Source organism: Leptonychotes weddellii, chromosome 13 (genome assembly GCF_054177405.1).
Source record: "Leptonychotes weddellii isolate Sample4059 chromosome 13, ASM5417740v2, whole genome shotgun sequence".
NCBI lineage: Eukaryota > Metazoa > Chordata > Mammalia > Carnivora > Phocidae > Leptonychotes > Leptonychotes weddellii.
This window is the reverse complement of record NC_138381.1, coordinates 26,036,187-26,063,943: the sequence shown is the minus strand read 5'-3', so window position 1 is coordinate 26,063,943 and position 27,757 is coordinate 26,036,187. Positions and strand designations below refer to the sequence as shown.

At 43.2% G+C, this 27,757-nt stretch overlaps 1 protein-coding gene across 5 annotated transcripts in view; it reads left to right on the top strand.

Annotated features, from left to right (window-relative positions):
• Nucleotides 1–27,757, top strand: part of SETBP1 (SET binding protein 1) — a 359,343-nt gene that overhangs the window by 325,052 nt on the left and 6,534 nt on the right. For 4 of the 5 annotated variants that reach the window (XM_081801326.1, XM_081801329.1, XM_081801327.1 and 1 more), the window contains one exon: nucleotides 5,972–6,142. The exons of the other annotated variant lie outside the window; for it this stretch is intronic. In XM_081801326.1, coding sequence (XP_081657452.1) covers nucleotides 5,972–6,142 — 171 coding nt within the window. The remainder of the gene's footprint in view (nucleotides 1–5,971; nucleotides 6,143–27,757) is intronic. 5 annotated transcript variants of the gene reach the window in all.

Genomic DNA, 27,757 nt, shown 5'->3' with positions numbered 1-27,757 from the left:
GGGGCACCTGGGTGGCTCAGTCGGTTAAGCGTCTGCCTTCGGCTCAGGTCATGATCCCAGGCTCCTGGGATCGAGCCCCACATCGGGCTCCCTGCTGGGCGGGAAGCCTGCTTCTCCCTCTCCCGCTCCCCCTGCTTGTGTTCCCTCTCTCGCTGTGTCTCTCTCTGTCAAATAAATAAATAAAATCTTTAAAAAAAAATAAAATAAAATGATTAACTCTAGGCTCACTGAATAGCATTCTGTTCAAGAGTAACTTTGCCTGAATTTCACCTCACAAGGTCCTAGAACGAAGTAAAACTTACTTGACACAAAACACATGTTGAGAGAGTCACTATGATTGAACAGGCTGTTTGCTGTCCACAGCACTGGACTCAAGGGGGAGGTGGGGTTGAAATCCATCCCATGCTCCTCCCTCTGGACCTGGAGCAATGGAGATGCATGTGCACACAGGAAGCCAGGTCTTTTTCTAATGTTCACAGTGGTGCCCTCCCTTTGCTGAGAGCTGGGTCCTTGGAGCTCTATCCCTCAGATACTATTAAAAAACACCTTAAGATCTTTCTGTGTCCTTATAAAAAGTAACAGCTGCCTTTGTGCTATGCCAAGTTTATTAGAATGCAATTCTTAGAAAACAGGGACTTCAATGGTTTTGACAAATGCTGTGTCCCTGGTACCAGTAAACATTCAATAAATACTTGTTGAATTAATGAATACAATGATGCAACAAAAATAACATTTTTATTCACTTTGGCACAGAAAAATATTGTTTCCCAAATTCTAAAGGTATCATCTAGTGCTTGATTCACGTTCTCCCATAACATATATCCCCCTATGTGCCATGAGTGAAGTTCATTTGCAAACAAGAAAAAAGAGCAATGGATCAATCCGACAATTAGTTATGAGAATGGGAATTATTATCAAGTTTTCAAGAGTTTTTTTGTCTTGTGCAAAATATGTCATTTACTGGTTTACCCAAAAGGGAAAGAAAAGACATCGAATTGAGTCGACAGGCATGGATTTCCACACTCTTTCTTCTGCACATGTGATGTGTGAGTTTGGCTCAGAAATCATCTGGTCCTCTGTGGCTCAGTTTCCTCATCTGTGTATTTGGAATTTCACCATCTGCCTTTTGTCATCCACAGAGATGCTGCAGGGGCAAATGGCATAATGTATGTCAAAGCTCTTTGCAAGATTAAAAGCCACTGACTGCTCTGTATACCTCCCAGTGTGTGCCAAAGCCCTGCGTTCTGCAGCATGAAGGGGGCCAGGGAGGTGACTGAGGAACCCAACCACTCAGGCTCTCTCACTATCCCAGACTAAGTTTTGTCACCAGGAAACAACTGCATTTGCGAATCGTATAATTAAAAAATTAATTAAGATGTTCAACAAGCCTATATTAATGACATAGCATTTTCTAGATCTACTGCTCTCTGCAGTGGATGTTACAAAATGAATTACATATGATCCCTAGTGATGATTCCATTAGCCCCTCTCTTTTAAAGAAATTGTGACATGAGGACCCATCAAGGAGTCAGGATCTAGTTCTTACCACTTCTTACCAACTGTGTGATTTTACATAAGTTACACGACCTCTGTAAACCTCCTTTTTCTGATCTCGGAAAGGGGAGTATACAGTACTCCTCCTACAAAGATTTTTGTTTGTTTGTTTGTTTGTTTTCCCCAGAAAGAAGATGAGATAAAGTAGCTTTATAAACCTAGAGCAACATACAAATTACTCTAAGGTGGGGCTGGTTTTTATTATCCAAGGTCACAGAGCTCATTAAAGGGATCCTGGGAAAGTCAGCCACCAAAGACCCTGCTTTTCCTCCATGACCCCTGTGACCTTGAACAACCCGGGGAAGAAGTAATTGAACAGCAGCTACTACTTTGGAAGAAACAGAATCAAAATATCGAAGCTATTGACTCACCCTTAAGGCAGTAAACAGTGCTTTGGTCTCTGACCTTTTCCCATCCCGGGGCAGTCAATAACCTGGCCGCTAGATGCAGCGCCTGCCACTGATTCTGATTTGGGAGTACTTTAACCTTGAACCAAGCTCCAAGTAACCAAGGCAACAGGAAGTCAGCTTCTGCATTGGAGGACTGGGAATCCATAAATCAAGTCCCTAATGCAAACACGGTGTGCAGGTAGAGGTTTGAGGGGATAAGTGGTCTATGAGAAATTACCTTTGAAAATGAGTGACTGTTCCTCGATGCACTACAGCACAGTTTCAAAGACTTTTTAAAAATGTATCAATAGAGGTCAACAGGTTATTAGCAGAATGTTTTCCTATAGGTTTAACTTTGAAACAATATTTCCTCTTGGCTCCGTCTTTTAATTATGAACAGATGTTGGATCCACATAGTTATTAGCGTTGTTATTTCCTCCTTTAAAAACGTCCTGGCCTCCAAATATGCGAGCCCCAGTACAGTCTGTCCTGAGCTGGGGTTGACGGATGTTTCGAATGCAGGCGCCATGTGTGTTCTCCACACAGTCTGCTGTCTGAGATGGAAGTGACCCCTTCCCACATCAAAGCTATGCTCACCTTTACTCAGGTCCCGGGGTTAGTTGAAGTAACACATCTCAATGATCCAGGGGTTCTTTCTGGTGGACCTCCAGCTTCACGCATCTCTCTCCTGCAGAGAGAGGGAAGCCAGGCCCATGCTGAGAAGAAAGGTTCCAAATGTCCCAGCACTCCGCCCTCATCCCACATCTCCGAGAACTTGCTTCTGAACTGTTTCACGCATGTCCGGTCATTTGGGCCCCTGTCCATGGAGCCTCAGCTCCCACCTGGAATAAAGGGAAATGAAGACTTCTGGTGGCCAGCCTGCCCAGTGCTCTCTCCCCTGGGGGGGGGGGGGGTGTCACCCATCCCAGGACCCCGAGCCCTTGGCCCTCAGGCAGATTTTGGGGATTCCAAATGCTGTTAGATTAGTCTTTGTTGAAAGCTTATCTAATATACTTGCTTCATGTATGCTATTTCTGGGATTGTTTCCATCATCCTTTCAAAACCCAAAAATGTCTGAGAAAACGTCAGGGCTCCTTTTTTTCTTTTTTCCTAATTGCTTTTCAAATTCATTGGATGGCAACTAACAAACAGTTCCATAATCTAGAAAATCCTAAATTATCGAGGGTTTTCAAGACAGCTTGAATAGTGACAATTTGAATTATAGAGTTTTTAAGTGTCATTTTATTACTTTTAACATAAACACTTGAGTAGCAAAGTATGCCCAATAGAGGTATGATCGAATGAACTTTAATGAAATGATGTGGACTGAGACTAATTTGGATGGTGAACATTTGCATGAAAATGGGTACAACGAAAATGACTTGAAATCAGTTTGTTCCCAAGTGAGAGTTAAATATCCTCCTGCTCATCCTGTTTGCGGCTTGTTCCCTGAGCCTGTCATAATTTGCGCAAAGAATGACCTGCCCAACCTGTGTCCACAGGTACAAGGATGACGTATCAGTGGGTTTTTCCAGAGGAGCTGTTTTCCAACTCTGGGACGGCTTGGACTTCCAGAGGCGCACTATGGCTATGGAAGGCCCACCTGCCTCCATTTAATGGGAGCATGCCCCGGGTGGCACGGCAAATACCCAAGTGGGGGGAACGAACTGGGAGGACTTCCGTCAGACCCGGGGCTGCTGTCCCCAGATGAGATTGTTAGCAGCCAGATGTTCAAGCATAGCATTCTACCCCAAAGCCTGTGCTCTGGTAGACTTCTAGATTTTACCCCCAAAGTCTGTTTATTTTCTCAAAGGAAACAAAGTTTAATATGTTTGTGGCTTTGAAACTATTAACAAGAAAGAAGGCTAGGGAGTAAGTGTAAAAAAACTCCCTCTTCCTCACCAAACTTTGCTGTGCTCTCCTTCCTGAGAATAATCACTGTTAACTGTTCAGCTAGATCTCCTTGTGGGTGGTTCTGTATGTGTGTTACATGTGCTATGTGTGCGCGCCTAGCCCATCCCTGTCACCCCTGCGTATTTCACAAATGGACATCCTGCCCACGTTTGCTGCCCTTCCTGGCTTACTGATGGTCATGCCTTGCAATCTTTCTGTCGCGGAATTTGATGTCTGTCTACCTCCACTGTCAAAATGCTATGAAATAGAAAATCCAAAGAAGTGTAAATGGCATTGTTATTCACAACACCAGAGGGGGAGTTTCAGAGGGTGGGATGGAGAGTAGGAGGAAGGTAGTAGTAGATCAATGAAAATGTCAACATGGCTTTCTTCCTTAGATGCTTACAGGTGCTTTTTCCAGGTGTGAGGCTAGGGCCTGTGCACCCAGGTGTGATGCTGTGGGCCAACCAGGGCAGTGGACAGGTGTTAGAAGATGACCAGCTGGGCCGGGCTGATCCATGGGTCCTGGATTTAGCATCTGGCTACTTGCAGACTCCCAGCCCTGACATTAGGGCTGTGTGACTTTAGTTAGTTATCTCTTAACATCTCAGAAATGTGTTTCCCTCATCTGTAAAATTAAGAAACTGGTATCTTCTGCACTACACACTTCATGGGGCTGCCACTGACCCCCCCGAGCTGCTTTCACTGTGGCGGCAACGTAACGTTACTCGGGGAGAGGACTAAATCACCCACGGTGGTTGGGTTGCAAAAACAAGGATCAAGAGCTGTGGGATAAAGCCCCATTTGTTGTTGCTGTCAGTGGTAGGTAGCCTAGAAATGAAGAAATTCTGCATGGATGACCATCTGACATGGATTCAGACACGCCCAGCCTCTGGACTTGGGCTTGGATGAGTTGGAGAGCCACGTTCCTGCAGCTGGGGATGCAGATGGGGCCCAGAAATCCTTGGGCAGGTCAGGGAAGAGAACGGAGGCTTTGCCAGCTGCCTTCCATTGCCCTGAGGAAGCCGCAGCTGCAGTACCGACAGTGGTGATAATAAGAGTAATAGGAACAGGAAACGCTTCCTTGTCCGGGAGTCTGTGCCGGCCACTGCTCTAAGCACTTTACATTAATTGCCTCCGGGATCCTCCCAACCACCCCTGTGAGCTTATATGGTTCCACCCCGTTTGTACAGCTCAGGAATCTCAGAGCTTGGAGAGGGTAAGCAACTTGCTTATGATCACACAGCTAAAAAATAAGAGAGCCTGGGTTCGAACCTCGGAAGCAAGGTTCCAGGATAGCTCTATGTTATATAGTTCCAGGCCCTTATAGAGGCACTTCACAAGAGGTGCTTTTCAGCATCACAAAGACATGATTTATGATGCTTCTTAGGACCAGAGGCTGAAAAGCCCCCAAATCAACTTTCGCTTGGCCGTGGGGACTGCTATTACATACCAGCCCCCACAAGGCATCTTCTGCTCCGGCAGACCAGCCTATCGTCTGGATCATCTTCATTCCCCACCCAGAACTTAGTGTGTGCTCTTCTTGGCACCGAGAATGCCTTTCCCTCTTCCTTGCTGCTTTAGCATAAGCTCTGGAAAGCCTTCCCTCACTTCTCCCCACACTAATCCTGAACTCCTTAGCGCTCCCCAAGCACCTAGGACGTGAATGGATGAAGAACACCCAAGCCCGCCCTTCCGTGCCATCCAATTTTTCCTTCTCCTTTAGTCTCGTGTCCCCAGCCAGATGACATGAGAAGCATTGTTATTCACAACAACAAGGAGGGTGGGGTCCCCTTCTCCCCTTCATGCTGCACACAGCACAACCTCTGTGAAGATGGGCTTCTTGACCCATAGAAGACAAAGGGTAGCTGCTGGCCTGTCCTGCTTCACTGGGCCTGTCCCCCTGCTTCCATGCAGCCAAACTAGAATGTCGTCACCACTGATCTCAGCCACAAAACCAAAACCAGTCATGCTGCTAATATTTTTTTTCTTTAAATGTTCTAAAATTTCATTCTTGTTCTACCAGAAGGAGGGCAGGTGAATTAACAATTTTCTCAGCTCACTTTCAGGTTTTCTGTTGTCTGTTTTCCTGTTCTTTTCAAATAACTGCAAGCTTTGGGATTGTTCTTTTGTAGGGATGCCAAGTCCCCACCTAAAAGTGGACCAAACGGCACCACACAGTAAGAACGAGGGCTCCGCATCCACCATGATGACCAGGAAGAAGCCAGCCGCGGTTGACAGCGTGGCAATCCCCTCGAGCCCAGTGCTATCGCTCCTTGCTGCATCTGCAGCCACGTCTGATGCAGGTGAGCACTGGGCAGAGGCTTTGGGTTCACCCCCATGAAGGTGGGCATGGAGAAGGCCCACAGGGAGTGTGCTGTGGAATATAGGTTCTCCGCTTAGCAACCTCCCATAGACACCAAGCGTGTTTCCACACTGAGTTTTCAAGATCAGCTCAGGACCTGGGGGCAAAGGCCCGTGAGTAGGAACTGAATGATAACCGTATTAATGGCTTTTTATCAAGCCTTAGTAATTATTAATCTCTGCATCAGGGCCTTATCTGTGTTAATCTCACGTGACGCATAAAAGAAGTCTGTGAAATAAATACCTATGTCCGCAGTTCAGAAGAGGAAGCCAGGAGTCAAGAAACTCACCTCAGGAACCTGTGGACAGTCAGGATGCCAACACAGGTCCAGTACCCTTGCTCTCGGCCACTGGATTTGATTAGCTCCCTTGCTCACTGGGGGTGGGAGACAGTGATCAGAGTTTCTCAGAGGCCTTGATTCATTCTACCGCATGATGTCAGGAATTCCTCAGTAGTCACCAGATCCCTCCCTGGCAGTTGATAAAATATAAACTCCTTCAGACATCCCAGATGCTCTGCCTTCTTCTGCTCCCCACATAATCTCCCACCAGTGCCTGCACCAACCCCCACTTTACCATGTTTATCCCTCCTGCCAAGAAAGCAGACCTTGGGCTTGGCTTAATGCTGTTCTTTGAGGACAGCCTTCCTCAACTCCTGTCTACATCCCACAGACCTTGAAGGCCCAGCCTCCCCCCCGAATGCACGCAGCACCCAGTGTCTACCATGTATTTGCTACCTACTCAGAGACTACAGAAGAACTGTCTTCTATTCACTTCTATTGTACATACCTCAGAGGTGGAATTCATGGTTTAGGTTCTTGCTCTCTTCGTGGCATGCAGAATGAGGGCACAGTGTGGACTTACTGCGCTGGTAACTGTTCAGCGTATTATAGTATTTAGAAATGCCTATTATGATTAGAAGCCCAGGAAGAGGCTCATTACTGATATTCACTCTAAACTCATCTTCTCGGTGAGCAGGATGCTTTGAGCAAAGAACTCAACTTGTCATCATCCCTACCTCCTTCATGGAAATTACCGGTAATTAGAAAATGTGCCCGATTGAAATAACAGAAGGAAATATTTGGAGTGACATTTCCCAAATTGAGTTCTGCAAAATATTAGTAGGTGTCTTGTGATAACAGATATTTTCATAGTTAAGTGAGTCTAGGGAATGCTGCTTTATACCTGCTTCCTTTCCATAGGGCTTTTCAGAGCCTTTAATTGACCAGTGTCTGCACTGTGATGCTCCAGGGAGGACAGACTCAGAACTTTACAATCTTATCTGACCACAGAACCCATTTTTCTTGCAATAGCTCTTAACATCTCTTGGAAGTGCCATTCTTCTCAGCCATTTGGGAAATCTTGCTTAGGAGAAATGGGATAGTCTCTCAAACAGGATCGTGAATCTACCCACTGTTCACATGCTAGGTGTGAAGTGAAAGTTCGTGGTGGAAATGCCAGGTAAATGATGCCTACAGTGAGAACAGGAAGAGGTCAGAGGGAAAGGCATAGGTGAGTGAGGAAGAAACTACTCTGAGACTTGACAAATGGGAGCACCTTTGCAGGAGAGCGTCCAGGCAGAGGGAGCGATGTGGACATAGTCCTGGATGAGGAGCTGGTGCCAAGCCTGGAACTCTGAGAAGCGATCACTTGGCTGGAGTGAATGATTTGGTTTGGAGTCTGCACTATCCACCCCGATAATTACTTATGCAACCTTCTTGGTTAAGCTCTGGAGACCTCCCTTTATGGATTTAGAAATTAGCCTGTATATTTATGCCTTTGCTTGCCAAGCCCAGATATTTCCCAGAGGCAAAAGACAGGTGGTCCCCCCCATTTTCCTCCCCTCTTGGCTCTTTCCATTCAGAGTGAGAGAATGCATTCTTGGGACCCCATGCTTTCAAGGGCTCGCCTCCTCTATTTGCGCTCAGTCATTTACAAATATGCTAAACAGGCATAGAAACAGGTGGGTATTAAACTTTTAAACCTGCCTCTCTGGTAATCAGAGCTGAGCCAAAGCTCTCCTGTTTCAGGATGCAGGAATGGGCTGTTTATTTTTGGCAGTGCTAAAATGAGACCCTCAGGAGAATTGCACAGATTTGGTCCATTTCCGGGTCTCAGGCTGCTAAGCAGAACTTTGGGGAGAAAACAAGCCAGAGCTCTCCCCAGGTGCTGGAGACCAGACCTTCCTGAGATTCCGCTCCCCACAGATAAATGGCTTCCCACAAACCTGAGAGAGTTAGGGTCACACAGCCTGGGCTCATGTCCAACACCCTGTTTCACACGCAATGCACACGTGATTGCTTCCAAGATTCAGAGATCTGCCTGAGGTCACGCAATTGGATTGGAAACCAAACTTCTTGATTTATTGCCTGGTTTCCAGTGGATTCTCCCTCTGTCAGAAGCCCAACATTAGCAAAGGCAGATTTCTTTCTCCCTAATTATAGACTCCTACTTCTTTTAGGAAATAGTGAGTGAAACTCCTCATTTGATGCATTAACCACAGGCAAGCACACAGTAGAAAGTTAATAAATAGTATCTTGGTTTGATTTCTTTCAGTTGTGTGCTTGTGCATTAGTCATATATATTTCTGCTGAGACAGTTCACTTCATTTTTGTTTTCTTTGGGGTCCCTTTTTCATCTTTCACTATAAGCAAGGTAATTTAGAAGTACTTCTAGCCTGTTTCCAGTAGGTCATCATTTTTACAGAGCGGTTTTGAAGACCCAGACAAGTGCAGAGTGGGGGTAGGGGGGAAGGAAAAGAGAGTAAAACTAAGTGTCTTCAAAAGCAAAAGTAATTTAAGAAATCATGTATTGAGATACAAAATATACTGAAGGAATTCAATTAATTAGAAATTCTTTTCCTTTTAAAGTAATGAATGCTAACATATCTAGTGCGGCCCTGACACGTAGTAGATGCTCAATAAATAATCACTGGGTGAAGTGGATCGTGGTGAGACCATAGCTATGTGATTATACAGCGCTAGACACGGCGGTAGACATTGGAGAAAAACATGCTCCATCTTGGACGTTAACAATCAAATGGAAAACATTTGACGGACATGTGGTAGGCTGTTGGTAAATACTTGCCAAATGATTCATCAGTCTAGAGCCCTGACAGTATTTTTTCAAATAGGTGATCTTAGGTTTAAAAAAAAAATTGCCCACCTTATTTTATAAACATTATAACAATGGGAGAAATGGATGTGGGTCAGAGGTTTAAAAACATGTCTTTTCTAGCTCAAGTGTGTGTGGGGTGGGGGTGGATGGATGGATGGATGGGTGGTTGTGTGTGTGTGTGTGTGTGTGTGTGTGTTTTGTTTAAGGCAATTTTTTAGCTTCTCGGAGTCTGGGAAGCATGCTGATTATAAAGTTATTGATTTGAAGGAAGAGGCAGAAGACGAGCTGCAGGAGAGGGAGGCCAGGCGGAGAACATGTCAGTTTGTGAGCTACTGGGAGGGAGGGATGGCCGTGGCTGCCACTGGGGCTCAAGCAGGTCAGCCTTCGTGACCAAACTGCTCAATCGCTATCGATCAGCCACAGTCCCTGGCCACAGTGCAGGGTCTGATTCAAGGGAGCACTGCATCATCCTTGTGAGTAATTAGGGCTAATGCAGTAAAGGCTTCAATAAAGTTTGTTCAAAGTGATGCATAATTTGAAATAACTTCTATTGTGCTGTCCCAGTCATGATTTAATAACCATATCAGATAATCCATACCTGAATAAGTCAGGCTAATTTTTCTGCTCTCCTACATATTGACCTAACTTCTCAGGAAGGTCATGCAATGTGGAGAGAATTTGTGATTTCACTACCGAAACGTCCCCCCACCTCTGTATTTCAGATGAAACTACATTAGTAAATAGATTAAAAATTCTGTAGGAATTCAGTAAAACGCCAAGAAAACAGAATCTCTACAGTCCTGCACCTGAAAGCCTAGTTGGAACACACACACACACACACACACACACACACACACACACCCTCAATAGCCTTTCATCTTAAATCCAAGGAGAAAAAAACATGTATCAGGGTTGCTATCACTGATCAAATCTCAACTGCTCAGGGTGTGGCCCAGTAGAGAGAACAGCGGGAGGCTGGTGGGCACAGCTCATGGTTTGTTTCGTTCGAAGGCTAAGCCATTATTCTCTAAACCTGTATGATTGGCCTTGTTTAAAACTACCAGAGCCTATGAGTAAGTGGAAATACTGGGTAGAAGGAGGGGTAAAATAGGTGAGGGGGATGAAGGAGGGCACCTGCTGTGATGAGCATGGGGTGTTGTATGCAAGTGTTGAATCGCTAAATTGTACACCTGAAACTCTTCTTACACTGTATGTTAACTAACTGGAATTTAAATAAAAACTTAAAAAATAATAGTGATAATAAAATAAAGTACAAAATAAAGGACAAAAAAACAAATAAATTTCACAAGTATATTAAATGCTTAGACATTTTGCTTCTGAAGGCAGAGACTGGTCTTAGGCAAACCATTTAATAATTAACCAAACTATCAGCACCATTGGAACGGACATATACCTGTAATCAAGATGCAAAACCTTAAACTTGAAAAATTACCTTCACAAATAAAAGAATACATTCTTAATTTTAATGGATTTAGAAGGAAATCCAGTATCCTAGTAGCTGGAGCAAAATAATCATGAAAATTGCTTCTGGCCCCCATATTCTAGCATGCCTGATTTTTCAACTAACCAACTTCCATCCATGGAGAGGGGCCCAGAATAATGAAATCATATTCAGATGCAAAAAGCAATGAATTCTTTTTCAATGAGAATTGTAAAATTATTTATTTTATTTTCTTTGTGCCTATGTGAAATCATCTGATGCTCCTAACCAAAATAGCATATCAATTCAGCCAAAAGTCTTGTCTTTTAAACTGAAATAGAGCAAATAAATGTACAAGTTAGTAGGATTTGGAACATCCAAGGGCTATAAATATACAAATTGAAGAAGTCTTCAAATTATAAAATAAATTCCTGCAAGGCCAGATTAATCACTTAAAATATACAGTAGAAAACTTCCAGAAAAGTCCTAGGGAAAATAAAGCTTTATTTTATTTCATTTTTAAAGATTTTATTTATTTATGTGAGAGAGAGAGAGAGAGCACGAGCGGGGTGAGGGGCAGGGGCAGAAGCAGGCTCTCTGCTGAGCAGGAAGCCCGATGCACGGCTTGATCCCAGGACTCCAGGATCATGACCTGAGCTGAAGGCAGACGCTTAACCGACTGAGCCACCCAGGCGCCCCTAAAGCTTTATTTTAAAAATGAATTATTCAGCTTGCCTGAAAAGTGCTGCCTATGGACCCAGGTGGAAGCAACACAGAATGACTGTTTGCCTAGAGAGCTCTCCTGAATGTGGGGCTTATGGAAAAGCCCCCCTCCCCTTGGCTCTGGGCCATGAAGAGACTCAGTAGGGTTGGAAGCTTCTGTGCTTCCCTGAAGATCTCATCACAGCAAAGGCCTTCTGTAAAACTTCCAAAAATTCTTTTTCTTTTTGCCCCAAAAGGAGGAAATAAGCTCTTTTCTGATTTCATTAGTGGACAGCTGAGCTGTCCCCATGGCCACAGCTATAAACATCCCAGAGAAGCACCAAACACTCCAGAATCTAGCCCCTGCCTTCTGCTCCAGCCACATCTCCTTGGAAATGTTAACCAGCACCAGACTCCTTTGGAATTCCACTGTCAGAGTGTAATTAAAAAAAAAAAAACCCTAAAAACTCATGTCAAAAATTCATTCAACTCTTTAACAAGGATAAAGCTGATCCAAAGAAGAATTAGAGGGGCAGGACGTTATAGGAATGTAAGCATTGGAGAAAGAACATCAAGCGAGATTGCTCAGTTAATGTCCTAATGGGCAATAAAATCATAACCTCTGGGCTTATCTTTTCTACCAGTCAGAAATCATTTGCATATTTTCGGAGCAAAAATCTTCAAGTTAACATATTACCTGGCAGAGTCTGGGCCCGTAATCAGTAGTGGGTAGCAAATCCAACAAAGGTACATTTCCCTAGATAATGAATCCTGGGGCAGCCCTGTAAAACGATGACTCTGGGAATCCGAAAAGACACGCAACCTTCTATTGGCCTCATTTCTAAGTTTTGGCCCATTCTTCTTCACCCCACACACGGGCCATGCACTGCTCTACTTGAACGCAGGTGTTCTTGCTTCAGATAGTCCACACTGAGAGCTGGCTGATCTCAGTCCTCAGTGCTCACATCTATAAAATGGGGGAAAGCATATTACCTAGGGTAGAGAATCATGGCGAGGACTAAATGAGATAGTCCTTGTGAAAATCTTAGCAGAGTGCCTGGCGCATAGCAAGAGGTTAGCAAATGAGCGCTGTTGTAGCCACTGCTGCGTTTGCTATTATTGTTGCCATCATCAGATTTCCATGCTGGAATGTTCCTCATCCACCCTTCAAGCCACATAGATGGCTAATTCATGATCATCCTTCAAGACTCGGCAGGGTGCCTTCAACTCTAAGAAGCCTTCCCTCAAAGCCACTTGGAGAACCACCCCATGGCCAAGTTGGATGCCTCATGCTCTGTCTCCAGGGCTCCCTGTTGGAAGTCCATTGGTGACTGATCCCTACATTTAATACGGTGTCTGTGCTCATGCCTGTGTCCCGCAATGGACCGTCCCCTCCCCTCTTGTCGGATCTTATTCAACTTTAAAACCCCCAGTACCTGGCGCCCAGGTGGGCAAACAATAGATAATCATTGAATATTAGACAAAATGAACTAAACAACAACTGTTTGCTGCGTAAAACCGTCTGGTGCATGAAAACACATACTTTAGCCTTATATTCATTTGAGTCGAGAGGCAGTGATTTGCCTTTATTTTCCGTATCAGTACCAGAAACAGCAAACCACCCTAAGAATGTTCAGCAGAAGCAGCTACTGAAAGGGACCTCTGGGGCCTCCAGAGTCTTGTGTTCAGTGATGCCGACCAGTTCCTGGCTAATCCACTGGGATATTCTCGGGGGGAGATTATTTTCAAGGTGAAGTGTCAGCCTATATGGCACAGCCTGTTCAGTACAAGAGTATGTGCTTCTTCAGAGAAGAGGAGCCTGTACCCCGCATGTCCCCTCACTCAGCTCTTTTATGGTGTTTGGGGGATGAGCCACTCAATGAAAGCTAGGCTGTAATTTAATTACTTTATATATAAGTGTCTTGCACTGTGACCAGAGTACTGGTTTCCCAAGAGCAGCAATCATATTTCCTGTTTCGGTTTTGTCCCCTTTGATGAGTATCGGGTCTCTCATAAATTCCCAGAACCTTGTGTTCTAAGGGATGAAAATAAGAGAAGCAAAAGCCAGGCTATTAAGCAACCTGTAATCATATTTGGGTGTCAAGAACCTTGCACGGTGCTGGGTGCGTAGCAAATACTCAATAAACATGTCTGGACTTAACTTTTTTTTTCCTCCAGAGGTGAGATTTTAGGAAAAACAGAAGGTATAATAACAGGTTTGAAAAGTGCTGTGTCTGTGAGGAATTTAACTCAATTTATCTTCTCTGTATGCTTCGTACAGATTATGCTCCCAACCACCTCTTGCCACAGTCAGACCCTCTTAAAAATAGAGTAATGATAATAGTACATTTTCTCTTCTTCCCGGTGATGGTGTCATTCCCACCTCCACCGAAGCCCAGTGGGAGGTTTGGCTATGAGACGTCACACGCAGGGGGAGTCAGGTGCGATTACTGTAATGAGGACTCCACGCTCGGCGAAATGCGACAAAGAAAACCTCCCCTATGTGAAGTGATTTCTATTAAGATACTCATTTTATATCAAATATTCAAGCTCCTCTTTATAAATCGGAGAGAATGAAAAGAAACTTCTTCAAGGGGGAGATTTTATGTGGCCAGGAACGAAAGGGCACAAATATTTTATGATCAGTTTTGAGATGAAAGTGCTGTGCCTGCCTCATTCTCTGGCTCTTTCCGTTTCCACAGGTCTAATTAGATTGTTGGTTTAATGGTGGTGAGATAATTTAGTGGCCACTGAAAGCAACTGTGTTCATGAGAAGGGGGAGACCGTGCTTTGGGTTTCCTGTAATTAATGGAGAGTTTTTGAAAAACTTCTTGGTTCCAATGAAGTTGGCATAGTGTGCCCAGCTGTTGAGAAAGGAGGCAAGGTCTTTCCTGCTCATTGCTGTGGAAATGGCCTCAGGGAACGTGGAAGAACTGTGTAATGACTGTCATTAAGAATGATCTTTAGTGGCCCAGGCAGGCTGTAGTCAGTCTACAACAAAGAGACAGAGGGAGAGGGATAGGGAGAAAGGAGGCAGTGAGGGAAAGCAGAGTAAGGATTATGAGACAGACGTGACAGAGAGACAAACAGACATTCTACCTCTGGGAGCCACTGAAATAATCCCACTGCATCCTCCCAGGGCATCTCCTTCTCTTGTTGCTTAAACTGGAGTCGACCCGACAAGATTGGGTTAGACCAGCCTCGAAGGGCCCTCTGCCAACCTCTTCATGGCAGACGGTGATGAGGAAATTGAGCCCAGACAGCTGAACTGGAGTACAAATCTTACCTGAAGGGAATTAGGAAATCTGGACTCTTTCTGGCCACACCACAGATATATAGTGGAAAATGGAGTAGGAATTCAAGGGCCAGGGTTATGGCATAGCCTTGCAGGACTTAATCATTCCTGTAGGTAAGTCGCTGAGTCTTCCTGAGACTTCTGAGTCTCAGTTTCCCCATCACTGAAAAAGAAAAAGTAATTTCTGCCTTTTAGGCAGTGGTGAGAAAGAAATAGCAGACGAAAACACCAAGCACATATTCAAAACAATATATCACTGTGTCATGGCCCCTCTCATGTCAAGAATGAAGTCATGCTGTGTCATGATTTAATCATGTTAAGTCATAATTTAGTCATGTTATGACTCAGATCATAACATCCATTAACTATCTTTGGAAGTTTTATCCTCACACCCTGCTCCAAATACTCCTATCTCAGAGCACAGTCAAAGCCCCCCCACCCCTACCAGTGCGGGTATTAAATGCTCTATCAAGTTCATCTTACTGGAACTTCTATAAGGCTTTGTTACAATTGTCAAATAATTTTTACGTACCTGCCACTCTGATACCTACAAGTATAAGATCAGCCCCTGCCCTGGGGTACTTTCACGCTATTTGGAAAGGCCTGACTCCAAAACATGAGATGACCAAATAATAGTAACAAGTGAATAAATTGAAGAACAATCTCAGATGCTAACAGAGATATAATTGAGCAATTGACAAGTTATTAATTTCCAACCAAATGGTACTAGGGAGCTCGAGGGACATGGTAAAATGATCCGGGAAGAGAAGAGCTGAAAGAGCTTTCTGGGGATGGATTGAATTAAATAAGCAGACAAGCAGATGGGGCAGATTTACAGCATCTCTGAGGTAGGAGTATATGTGGAGATGATGAGCAGTGAGGATGCAAGAGAGGTTTGGTGTCAGATTATGGAGTCCCTGAAATTCTAGAATGAGGCACAGTGACCCTTGTGAGAGGCAATGATGGCAAAACAGCAACCATGAGTCAATAGCTATCTGCAGTTGTACTTTGACAGGGGGTTATACATTCTTAAAAAAATTAATTTGTCAACATCAGAAGACTTACCTAATAATCAAGAGTTTTGGCTTTTTGAAACTCAGACTACCTGATGACTCTGGGCTCAGATTCCTACCTGGCAACAATTGACTGATACAGAATAATATCCACCCCATTAAATGGGCCATATTCTCTTTTGTTTCTCATTCTTCTCCTTCCCCCCCATCTTCCTTCAGGGTCCTGACCAACTTCACTCATTATCCTGGCAGCCTGGCCCCCTAGGAGGAGCCATCAAAGGCATTTGGACTGGACAGAGTAACAGGATCAAAACAATGTGCAGGGACACCCCATCTAGCAGAAGTAGCACGAGTGGTCGGTAGTAACATCTTATGTTATTTTACTATGGAATTCAGAGGTCGGAAGAGGCCTTTGAGATTGTGAAATTGAGAGGAAATTTGGCACTCTCATGCCGTCAATAGTAGAAAAGTAACAGGGAAACCCAAGCTTTCTTACTCTCTCTAGCTCCCCGTCGTCTTTGCTTCCTTAAGGAAATATGGTACGGAACTGGCTTTGAAATAGAGCAGCCCTCGCTTGAATCCCGAGTCCATCACTTCTAACATGTGTGCCTTGGGGAAAGCCATTCAACCTTGGAGGTTCCCATTCTCATCTCTGTACAACAGAGGTAGTAATGTCCTTGTGCAGTTGTGATCACAATCAGCTGAGGAAACGTGAAAGACTGCAGCCCGCTGTGGGTGCTCCAAAAATGATTGTTTCTTCCCCTTTCCCTCAGTCTCATAGGGCTGCAGGGACGCTACCTGGTGTAGTCTCGCCCTCAGAGTCCATGGTGTGATACAAAGTGGATGTTACCAAAGTAAATGTCGAGTAAATGAATGATCAAAAACCCAGCACACCCCGCCCCTAGCAAAGAATGAAAGCCCTTGTTCTCACCTCCCCATCCCCACCCAGGACTCCTAAAATGTGACATCTGTTGTTTAAATGTCCTTTGTAATTCACTCTGTTAGTTTGTTTTACGAGGTCTGCTTTTGGAAAGGAACACAAGGAGGGAACTCGGCTGCCTCCGCCTCTCAGAATGTCCACCTGTTGAATCCTCTTCCCCAGCAATTTTTGCGTGTGTCTTTGATCCATCGTTAAACTAAAGAAGACCAGATAGCCTTCATGCAATAATGAGGAAACACGCATTTCTGCTACCAATGAGCAGTTTCAAAAGACAGAGAGAAGGTACTAATGAGGGAATTTCAGCTGTTCATTGATCCCAGCGATGTCTGAACACCCTGTGTGGCCTGGACCCACGGCTTGCCCCATAAAGATGACAGAGCTCAGAACAAAAGAGAGTAAGCCTCATATTACCTTTCAGTTCAGCAGGGGATGCAGGCCAGCCTCATGCAGAGTTCCTGGGTGGCTGGGTATAGTTTCGATGCTCAAAAACACTCTTCCAAGGAATTTTCCTGCCCTCCAATACCTGGAGGTATTTTGAGAGGACTTTCCTTTATTTTGAAATCCAGGTTTGTTAGTGCCTAAATAGTCACAGTCCTGGTCTTTGTCTCATGCGTGATGCCAGAGTTAAGTGATTTGGGCTTTACATATGGAAAGTTCATTTTGTTGTGTAATTAATGGGAAGCAGACTTTGGGAAGCTGATGATCCAGGCCCTTATTTATATGAGAGCATATGTCTATGTTTTGTTTATGACTCACTCTCTTACTCCACGCATTGTAACTTGGGTTTGTTTACACTGACTTTTCCTAGAATCCAAGCCACATGGTATATGAGCCAATAATTTATGGTCTCTAAAAGGAAAAGATGATGAATGAGCTTTTTCCTCTTAAATTGTCAAATCTTAAACTGAGGAAGAAGTATTTGCTGCCTTGAGTCTGTCCAAGCTTGTATTTGGGGGGGAAAAAAAAGGTAATGGGAAAACTTAAAAAAAAAAAACTACTGGTATAGCGCTCAGAACTTGAATATACGTATAGATATTTGCCAAGAAAACATATGACCACTCCCCCACAATATACCATGTAATTCTGATCCAAATGTTCAGCAGTGAAAAGACCATTCACCCTCTCTGTTCCTGTCTATGTCTCTCTCTGTCCCTCTTTGTCTCTCACTCCCATTTTTTTTTGATGTTAGGTAAGTATTATATAATATGTACATGCCTCCCTTTTCCAGAGGCCCCATAATTTTAACCAATCTGCGGGCTTAAATGTTCAAGCTACTTTTCTTAAAGGCACTTAGTAAATTCCAAACTTATTTTTGGCATTGAATCTCCACTTCACCTATGGAGTGGTTTGGATATCAGTCTGTATTTCACAGTACTTCCGTGGTTTTGGTCATAGCTTGGATACTCCAAACAGTTAATGGTGCTCTGAGGAGAGTAGGGAACAGCTGAAATATGTGAAGATCTAATTTAATTTACAGTGATTTGGATCCCCTTCAATAAATCCTTTCATATTTCACACACAGCCTTTACAAAATAAACAGTAAGTGTTGGTTTAGGTCAAGTCATGTAGATTGATTTCAATTCAAGTAAGTCAGCTGAGCTGTGTGCTGGTCACATGGGGGAGGGAGGCACGGAACTGAGTGTCTAGCACAGAGCCTGGCACGGAGTGGGCTCAGTCAATGCTTCTTCCAAGAATGAATAAGAATGGATAAGGCACGGTCCTTGTTCCTTAAGAAAACACAGTTTGAAAGGAGAGAGAAATGCAGATTAATCCCACAATCTTAACACAGGACAGACTATATGAAATGCTGCCAGAGAGATACAAGCAATGTAGAGGGGACCAAAAAGATTAATATTGAAATGAGAGTCCTCATTAAGCTGAATTCCAGCAGAAATTGGAAAGCACTCGACGCATACCGAGTATTGTTTTGTTTTGTTGTTGTTGTTTTGTTTTGTTTTTTTCCCTTTCCTTGTCTTTCCTTTTCTCACTAGGGCAGGAGAATTGCCTCTGGATAAAAGACAAATGTAAGACATCCCCCCCCCCCATCCAACATCAGATGCAATATCCTCTCTGACAGAAATAATAGAGTCGGGCACACACCTGTAGGCAATGCAAAGTCCTTGTTTCTGTGGCACATCCATCATCTGCTAACCAGACAGACACAAAAATATGTAAAAGTCTCAAGCAATGGGTAGACAATTCTTGTTGTTTTTATGAAGAATACAGGGATATTTTGTTGTGTACATTGCCATCTTTTTTCTTGGAAAACCTCAATAAAGAGAAAAATAATAGCATGCATTTTGAGTCACTTGAATCATGCCCAGAAGGAGTTAAAGGGACAGTTGTTAACTCTGAGGGTATTCAAACCCTCTGGAAATTCTACAAATCTGGGCAGTCTTTGAGAAAACAAAATTAAGATTCAAAACTTTCGTAACAGACTAGAACACTGGACTAAAACCAATAAAATTAGACTTTGCAGATTTAAATAGAAAGTTTGTATTTAAGCTCAAGAACCAATTCCACATAGCAATGGCCAGGTTTGGTAGCAGTTTATATGAAAGCATCTAAGGGAGTTAATTGAGCTTCTATTTAATATGAGCCAACAGTGTAATGTTGCTGGGGCGGGGGTGGGGGGGGAATTCGAAGGTTTTTTTAAAAAAAATTTTTTTTTTTTTAAGATTTTATTTATTTGCGAGAGAGAGAATGAGAGACAGAGAGCATGAGAGGGAGGAGGGTCAGAGGGAGAAGCAGACTCCGTGCTGAGCAGGGAGCCCCATGTGGGACTCCATCCCGTGACTCCAGGATCACGACCTGAGCCGAAGGCAGTCGCTTAACCAACTGAGCCACCCAGGCGCCCCTCGAAGGTTTTATTTATTTATTTTTTATGTAGCTCTCATTAACAGAAGTATAGTGCCTTGATCACAGAAATTAATCAACCCAATCTTTCTGTATAATTATTTCATACTTGGAAAATCAGTTCAATTCCAGGCACCAAAATTTAAGATGAGATTTGGCAGATGCTAAAATCTCCAGAGGAACATGATCAAAATGGAATATAGTCTAGAATTCATTTCATATGAAACACAGATGAAGAAAGTGAGGAGTTTTACCTGGAACAGAGAAGACTTGGAGGTGTTTGACTTTTTTTTGTTTGTTTGGTTGGTTTTTTTGTTTGTTTGTTTAACAGAATTGTATTTATTTAGTAAGGGTCCTGCCAAGAAGTCAAGATATTTGTCTGGAAGCACAGAACTGAGGGGTGGAAAGTCTAGACTAGAACCTTATTCTCATAATGTCCCAGGCAATATGTTTTCTATCAGGTCATAAATAACCAGCCTGAGTATTTAAGTAAACAAATGCAATTATTAAAACCAGGAAGAAAATAAAGCATGGATTACCTACCATTTGATGGGATTCTTCAAGCGCCAGCATGGTCAACAGGATTTATTTTAGCTGAGCCTAAATATTAAAAATGTGAACATTTTCCTAAGATCATGTTTGGTGCATTCTTCTTTGTTCTTCCCTGTTTTTCTTTTCTTTCTTTTTTTTTTTTTCAAAATTTAAAAGAGAGAAAAATCTCTCACAATCAAGTACGAACACACGGCTACAATAATTGGTGTATTATATAAGGGATGGTATTTATGGTTAAGGATACAGTTATGCCACGTTTGAGAGGAAAGAAAAAAAGAAATATAAAGAGCCCTTTGAGAGGGTGCGACCACCCCCGCCGTGTGACCACCTGGCATGCTGTGAGACTCAGCAGATGTAGCGTCAAACTTTTTGGCGTTAACTGCATTTCTCTCCAGCCTCTCAACTTGTCTAGTCAGTCTGCTGGGGCTTGAGCCACAGGCAACAGACAAAAGCCAAAGTTAATTGAAAGGAACAGAGGAGGCCTCCGTGGCCCTCATATGCCTGTTTCGGAGTGCCACTACTCACAATCCTCTCCGCGCCAACAGCCCAGGAAGCCACGGTGGCCCTAATAAGCATCACCCCCAGAAAGACTCCCAGCTCTGAAAGACTCCTTTGTGGACCCCTCCAGGGCAATGCCTACTAATGAATATGCCCAGTGCGCCTTAGAGAGACAGTGGCGTCTGCTGCTGGTGCCCCGATCTCTGAGCTCTCTCCGCCCCGCCAACCCTCTCAGCACCCCCTGGAGTCCCGGTTACCTCCCCTGGAGGCTCTCAGAGCAACCTAGCTGTGTGTTCTTGCTCGGAGCCGGTTCTCTCTGGAGACAAGTTACCACCGCCTTTATCTGTCCAAAGCCACAAGTGGTTTCCCCCAAACTCAGCTCCTGAGATGACTGGCATTATTCCCCCGTGGTCAGAGAAGTCAAGGATTCTGAAAACCTGGGCAGCAGGACCTCAGGACTGCCTAACCGAAGAAAGGAGGTCTGCCTCCAGCACCATTGTAGACGGCTCTCCGTGGAGAGGACACTCTTCCGACTGCCTCGGAATTACATGCGATTCAATTAAAGCGGCTCTAGGGAATATAAAGATTAATGATATCCAGGCTTTGGTCTCCAGGAGCTTATGATGTGAAATAACCCGGCAAGAAATCTTAAGCAGGCATGTACTGTGAGAAAGGCCCTGCGCTCTTTGTTAGGAGGGGATGAAGAAGAGCACACAGTGTCTGTCTTCAAGAAGCGTGAAGGCTTCGTACGCCGCGCACTCCTAGAAAGTGAAGATCTTCGAGAATGAAATACGCAGTGAACAAACGCTTCAGGAGTTTAGAAAGAGAAAGGACAACCTCAAAGCAGCCCCGGTTTTTGATCACGTGGTGATGTCAGTAACATAATTTTGAACAGTTACCCCATGTAAATACATATTCAAAACGTTTGCACTCATCTTTTAAAATACAAACTTTAAAAGGTTGAGATACATCTGAAATCATATTGTTAAAATGATTTTAAATTTCATTTCATTTTGTATTAATGAAACAAAAATATTTTCACTGTCATCAAAATTTTACACTCATTTTAATATTTCTAATAATGTTTCAGGAGGGCCGATTGAATGAGTTTGAATACTTCTTTTTGAAAAGCTTGGGTTTTGTTTTTTTTATAACACGTGTGATAAAGCAATTTGTAGCTCTGATTCCAAATTCTGTTTGTTTCAGTATTTGTTAGTAGATGTTGTAGGTTAAAAGGCTATTTCACATAAACATAAGTCCAAAAAGAGAAAGTGCATCATTTTGCTTAAATCAAAATACTATTTTTTTTCTCAATCCCACCCATCAATTAAGCAAAGGTTGTTGTTGAAATTTGGCTAACCAACTTCTTTAACAATCAGATGGTCTCGCATATCAAAAGGCACTGCATTTTTTAACGAGTTCAAATCTCTGAAACTGTTCATTTGAAAGTTAACTCTGTTTATGAGATTTCTTAATTTGCAGATTTAAGGGATTTTATAGGTTACAATATATCGTCTCAGCAACAAAATTGCCAAACAGTGGAAACATTTCAGTTTTCAAAAATGCTGTGTCTCAAGTATTGAGTTTCTTCCTAAAAGCAGTTAAATTCTTGCCCATTTTACCCTAACGAGACATTAAGTTTTTGTTTGTGTTTTTTACTGACAGCCCATTGACAGCACAGAAAAGGTGAGGACATTTAGAACCCTTGTCTTTTTATACAAGAAATTGCCAAAATTCATCTCTGAAAATGGTATTTCTTATACAGTTTGCTAAGGGAAACCGGTAAAACTCTGCATGGCATATAACTTATTTCATGGATATTCCTGATCTTATTTCAAAGTATTTCTTTTTTCTTTTCGAAGACCTTGATTTTCTAAAATGAACCAGGAGGGCCGACCTATTGTAGCATTTTGAATGTAGGACACGACAACGCCCCAGAAGTCACGAACTCACGGGATGCCTGTCAACCCTTTAAATGAATGTGGCCTCTCCTTCTTCTCCTGGGTCCCCCCTGTCCAACTGTGACAGGTGACACATCATCTGATGTACAGTGCTCATAAGGCCATCACAGTTGCTCCAAATATTAAGCATTAGGATGCTTAACTTAGTTCTTATTTTTTAGATAAAATAGAAGTAATATAAATAGACACTATTCATATGTTTTTCTTGTGGTCGGGTGGAGAGTCTCCTCCAGGGAGAACGCGCACCGCACTAAGGAAGGGGCTCAGGGAAGAGGTGATCAGAGCTGGAGAGGCACAGGGGGCGTGAGCAGGGTGGGCAGGGTGGCGCAGGCAAGTGGGACACAAGTTTCTGGATCCCTCGTGCTGGTAACGCCTCCCAGAAAATCTAGGGGAGGCACCCTCCTCCAGTCCCTTGCCTCTTCAGAGCTCCCCATGTAAAATGCACACCCCACACTTCATTTCTCCATCAGCCAAAAGGCCCACTTTGCCGCCACCCATCGCTGGTCGCGGGGAGAATGTGAAGAGCACAACCAAACTGGGGTCCCCCAAGCCATTGCGGCCCAGACAGGAAGTTCCTTCACAATAAACCCCTAAGTTTATTAGGAAACTGTCCTGGGAGAATCAAGCAGGGACTGTGCTTCAAACAAGCTAGTCAGGTTTCCAGAGAAACCCCAAACTCTATTAAGATGCCTTTAAAAACAGAATGAAAGCACCTTTCTATCGTGACAAATCTCCCACATCTGCTAACCCTTAATTCTAAATTACGGCTTTGAAATTGGAAAGCAATACTATAGCATTTGTGCTGATGATGGACAGCAACTCAGATGTGCCCCGCCTTGCAGAGGCCTCGGCAGCAGAAGCAACTTGCCATCTTTTTTAAAAAGGGCCTTTAAGGCCAGGATTGTCTAAGGTTAATTTAAATTCTAAGGAAAAAGGAAGAACGTGTGCATGCCAAGGCAAGTTGCTTCATACATCCCATTAAAAAATAAAAGGCAGCATTAGGAAAACAAGAGATCATTACTGAGGTAAGTATGAAGTTCCTCCAAAAGGCACGATTTCATGGGAGAACATTAAACAAGTGAATTCCCTTGAGCTTGTATTTGCTGACCACGTAGTGTATACCAGCTCGTGTACTACTGTGGGAATGAGCTTGTACTGGGGACCCTAGGAGTGCAAAGAAAAGACGAGGCTTTGGCCTTGGAAGGATCTTAATGTGAATCACCATCCAGTGCAGTTCCCACCGCAGCTCTCTGCCTTCACTGAGGGAGGTGGTGTTCCAGCCCTTTCCACCCGGGAAGGCCACTCCAGGCAGCTCAACAGTCCCCAGTATTACTCCACCTCCCCAGAGGGATATTTAAACAGCAAGAAACATCCTAATGAATCCAGAGATGAATTTACTTCCCTTTCTGATGCACCCAAAACTTTCTTGTTTAAATTAGGGTGTGTCTTGCACCTGGACAAACCACTAGCACCTATTTGGGGGCAACTTTCTATGTAACGAAGCCTTGTTAGCCTTTATCTTGCTCACAGTCCCTGTCCTCCATCTGCAAAGTCAGAGTGCAAAACGCAGGGCTAAGTCCAGTCTTTGATTATCACAAAAGATGTGACAAAATCAACAAATGCTGATGAGCCAATCCTCTGATAATGGGAGCAGAAAGATAGAAAAGCTAGATCTGGGCCCAAAACCAAGTCAACCATTTGCATGACAATTTTAAAGACAGAGAAAGGTCTAGAAGATGATTTGCTTTGCAGAGTTATGAAGACATGAATTTTCATTTTGCCTTGGCCACTCATAATTATTTTTTTTAAACTAACAAAGAACAGGCAAGATATGGATCCATTATAAGAAGGAGAGCAAATATGGAATCAATCATTGCTGCAAGAGCTCAGAAATTACTGTCTAATAATGAAACAATTTGAAGAGAGAAAAATCTGAAAACATTTAGAGGGACAATGAAGTCATAAGCAATAGGAGAAAGATTTGTGAATATCAAACCCTGCCAAGTCCAAAGGCCCCCCACCCCAACACCACTAGGATTTCAAAATCATTAGAGGGAATAAATGTTGTAGAAAGCCACCTCACATTTGGGAAGGCAATTGATAATGAGAATAGGAAAGAATGGCAGCAATCTTTAAATCTAGAAGGGAATTTTGAGAGCATCTAGTCTAACTGTCCAATGTAATAGATGAAGAAGGGGTTAAGGGGTTCGTCCTTGTTCGGATTGCTTTCCAGCTGCCCCCACAGAGTCCTGCTTGCTGCCCTGCACCCTGCTGTGGTTCATACGCAGTGGGAACAAACCTGAACTGAAGTATTTGGATTATACATACAAGGACAAAATAATATTCGCAATGTCCAGGAGCTGTGAACCACCTCCTCCAAAGTTTATAATGTCAAAAAAGAAAGAGGGATAATAAGTCTTCACACCTGATGGCATCAATGGAGACTGGGCCCTGATCACAGCATAAAACCCAGAGCACTCATTCCTTCTCCCATCCCATTAAGCCAGGAGGGGAGCTACCAGCAGGAATTTTCTAGGGAGATGATGTGTGCGCTTTCACCGAGGACATTTCTTATCCTTCAAAAATGATTTAGGTGAAATAGAGACCCAGCACTCTATAGTCCTAAGATTCTAAGAAAGACATTTTATTGGCACTTACCATGTATAGGTTTTTAACCATATATTATGGAATTACCGAGTATAAACCAAAGGCAGACTAGCATAATAAACCTCTGTGTACCCATCACTCAGGCTCAACAATATCAATTCAGAGTCAATCTTACTTCATCAATACTTCTACTTACCTCCCCCCTTCCTTGTTGTTCCAAAGCCGAGCCCAGATGATACCACGTGACTTCATCTATAACTATTTTAGCAAATATTTCTAAAAGATGGGTACTTTAAAAAATGATCATAATGCAATTGCCAAACATCTAAGAAAATAAACAGTAGTTAAATAATATCATGAAATGCCCAGACACTATTCAGATTTCCATGAATTCATGAAATATGATCTGACAGTTTGTTTAAACTGGCAGCAAAATATGGTCCTTTTTCTCTCAAGTCTCTTTTAATGTACAGTTACACCCTCTTGCCTGCCTTTCTACTAAAGCATTGTAGTTACTTTAAACCTCCACACCTGGATGTTGAAAATGAAATAAAAATTCAAGGGATCTGTGTGTTTTTAAAATGTTATAAATACTATATTTACAAGTACTTTTATTCACTTTTGTTATCCAACATTTTTTTTAGATTTAACCACATTGCTACATTATGTGTAGCTTTTTTCTTTTGACAGATGTATAATATTCTGTTGTTTGAATGTATCACAACTGATTGATTATCCCTTTAACATTTAGATTGTTTTCAGTCTTCTGAGCTTCAAGGAACATCCTTATAGGTTCTCGGCCTCCTGCTATAAATGGGTAAAGGAGGCAGCCTGGACACAATCTCTGGGGCACTGAGCACTCCCATCTTCACTGCTAGTGCTCACTGCCCAGCTGCTCTCCAATATGAGGATAGGAGTTTCATTCCCACCAACCGTGTGCAAGGGTCCTCACTTCCTTACAGCATCACCAGCATTGGGTGGTTTCAGCCTGGTCATTTTTCCTAATATGGGTTCATGCATATGCAGTAAAAGTATAAATACGAGCGTGAGAAGGGGAGGGGAGGGGAGGAGACAGGAGGGGAGGGGAGGGATGGGGGAGGGGAGGGACGGAGAGGGCAGGGAAGGGGAGGGAAGAGAAGGGAGAAAGGAGCACTGACTTAGCTGAATCTGTAATATTTTCTTTCCTTAAAAAAATAATGTATATATTGTGAAAGTTAACATTTGTTCAATGTGAATGGTGGGTGCAAAGGAGTTGCTAATGATATTTTTAGTACTGTTTGATACGTTTACACTACTCAGAATCAACTTATTTCATAATCACTTTCCAATGGAAAGGCTTAATAAAATATTATGCAGCATATAACAAATGACTGAATATGGTATTATCTACTGGGTTCCTTTTTTTGTTTGTTTTTTGGCACTTTATGCTAAAAAGAAAACCCGGCGAGAGACAAGCCAATGCTTGTATTTATCCCCAGTGACCTGCAGCTCATAGAGTTTTCCAGTCAAGGTTCACTCGGTCAAATAGTGCCAGCTAATTGCCTAAAAATGTTTTACTTTTTACCTGTATGCTATGTTATATATTACATAGCATTTTCTCCCCCCAAAGGTGATATAAGCCAATGAAAAGGTAAAATGCAAATGCCATCTGTATTTGGAAGAACGCCCCAGGTTTTGTGGAGTACCTCTGACTCCTTCTCATTTACACACCAACTGTGTGGACAAGGTAAATTGCCCGGCTGGGACATGGAGGCTTGCTAGCTCTTCCTGTCACTCTATTTGCAGTGGTTGCTTTAAATTCCAAACTAGATCTCTTTTAGAGAAGACTGTGATTCTAAGGCAGCAATGATTAGTGTGATTCATCAGTCCAAAAACAATTTTTAAATGCCATCCATGGGCAAGGCACCATGCCATGCTCTGTGAGGGACAAAAAGATGGACAAAAATTGATCCCTGCGTCTGAGAACTTACAATCGAGCCACCTTTTTCTTTCACAACACTAACTACAAACATTTTATTTTTGTACTCAGAAGCTCACTCTGCCTTTGTTCTATTTTGATCTTTATAACTTATTTTAAAGATTGTTCAGTAGTTATTCATTGCTCAGTAAGTCTTACAATGACCTTGGGCCAAAAGCAGTAACATTTTGACCTGTCCTGTGGAACTGAGAGCTTCCCACTCCATAAAGCCAGTGGCATAAATAACTTCAAATAATCCCCTCCTGGAGTTCTGTGTCAGGCACGGCATGAGAGAGAAAGGGGGTAAAGCAGGGAAAGGAATAAAGTGGGAGTGCCCCAGAATAAGCGAGAGTGGTATCCATGTTTTCAGCATTTTTGTTCCTCATTTCCCTTAAGATATGTATTCCGCCTCTCTACTGGCTGAAAAAACATGGAATAACACAGCAAACCGTAACACATTTCCTGTCGGTCTCGTAATGTTTGGTAGGGTCAGCATCTTCTCCATGGGTGTCTCTGGGGTTGAGCATTTAGGGTGTATCACGGCAGCAAAAAACTAAGTGAGGACACACTTCTTGAGTTCATAAAAAGGGAGGGGCCAGTGTGAAGGTGGGGCAGCAG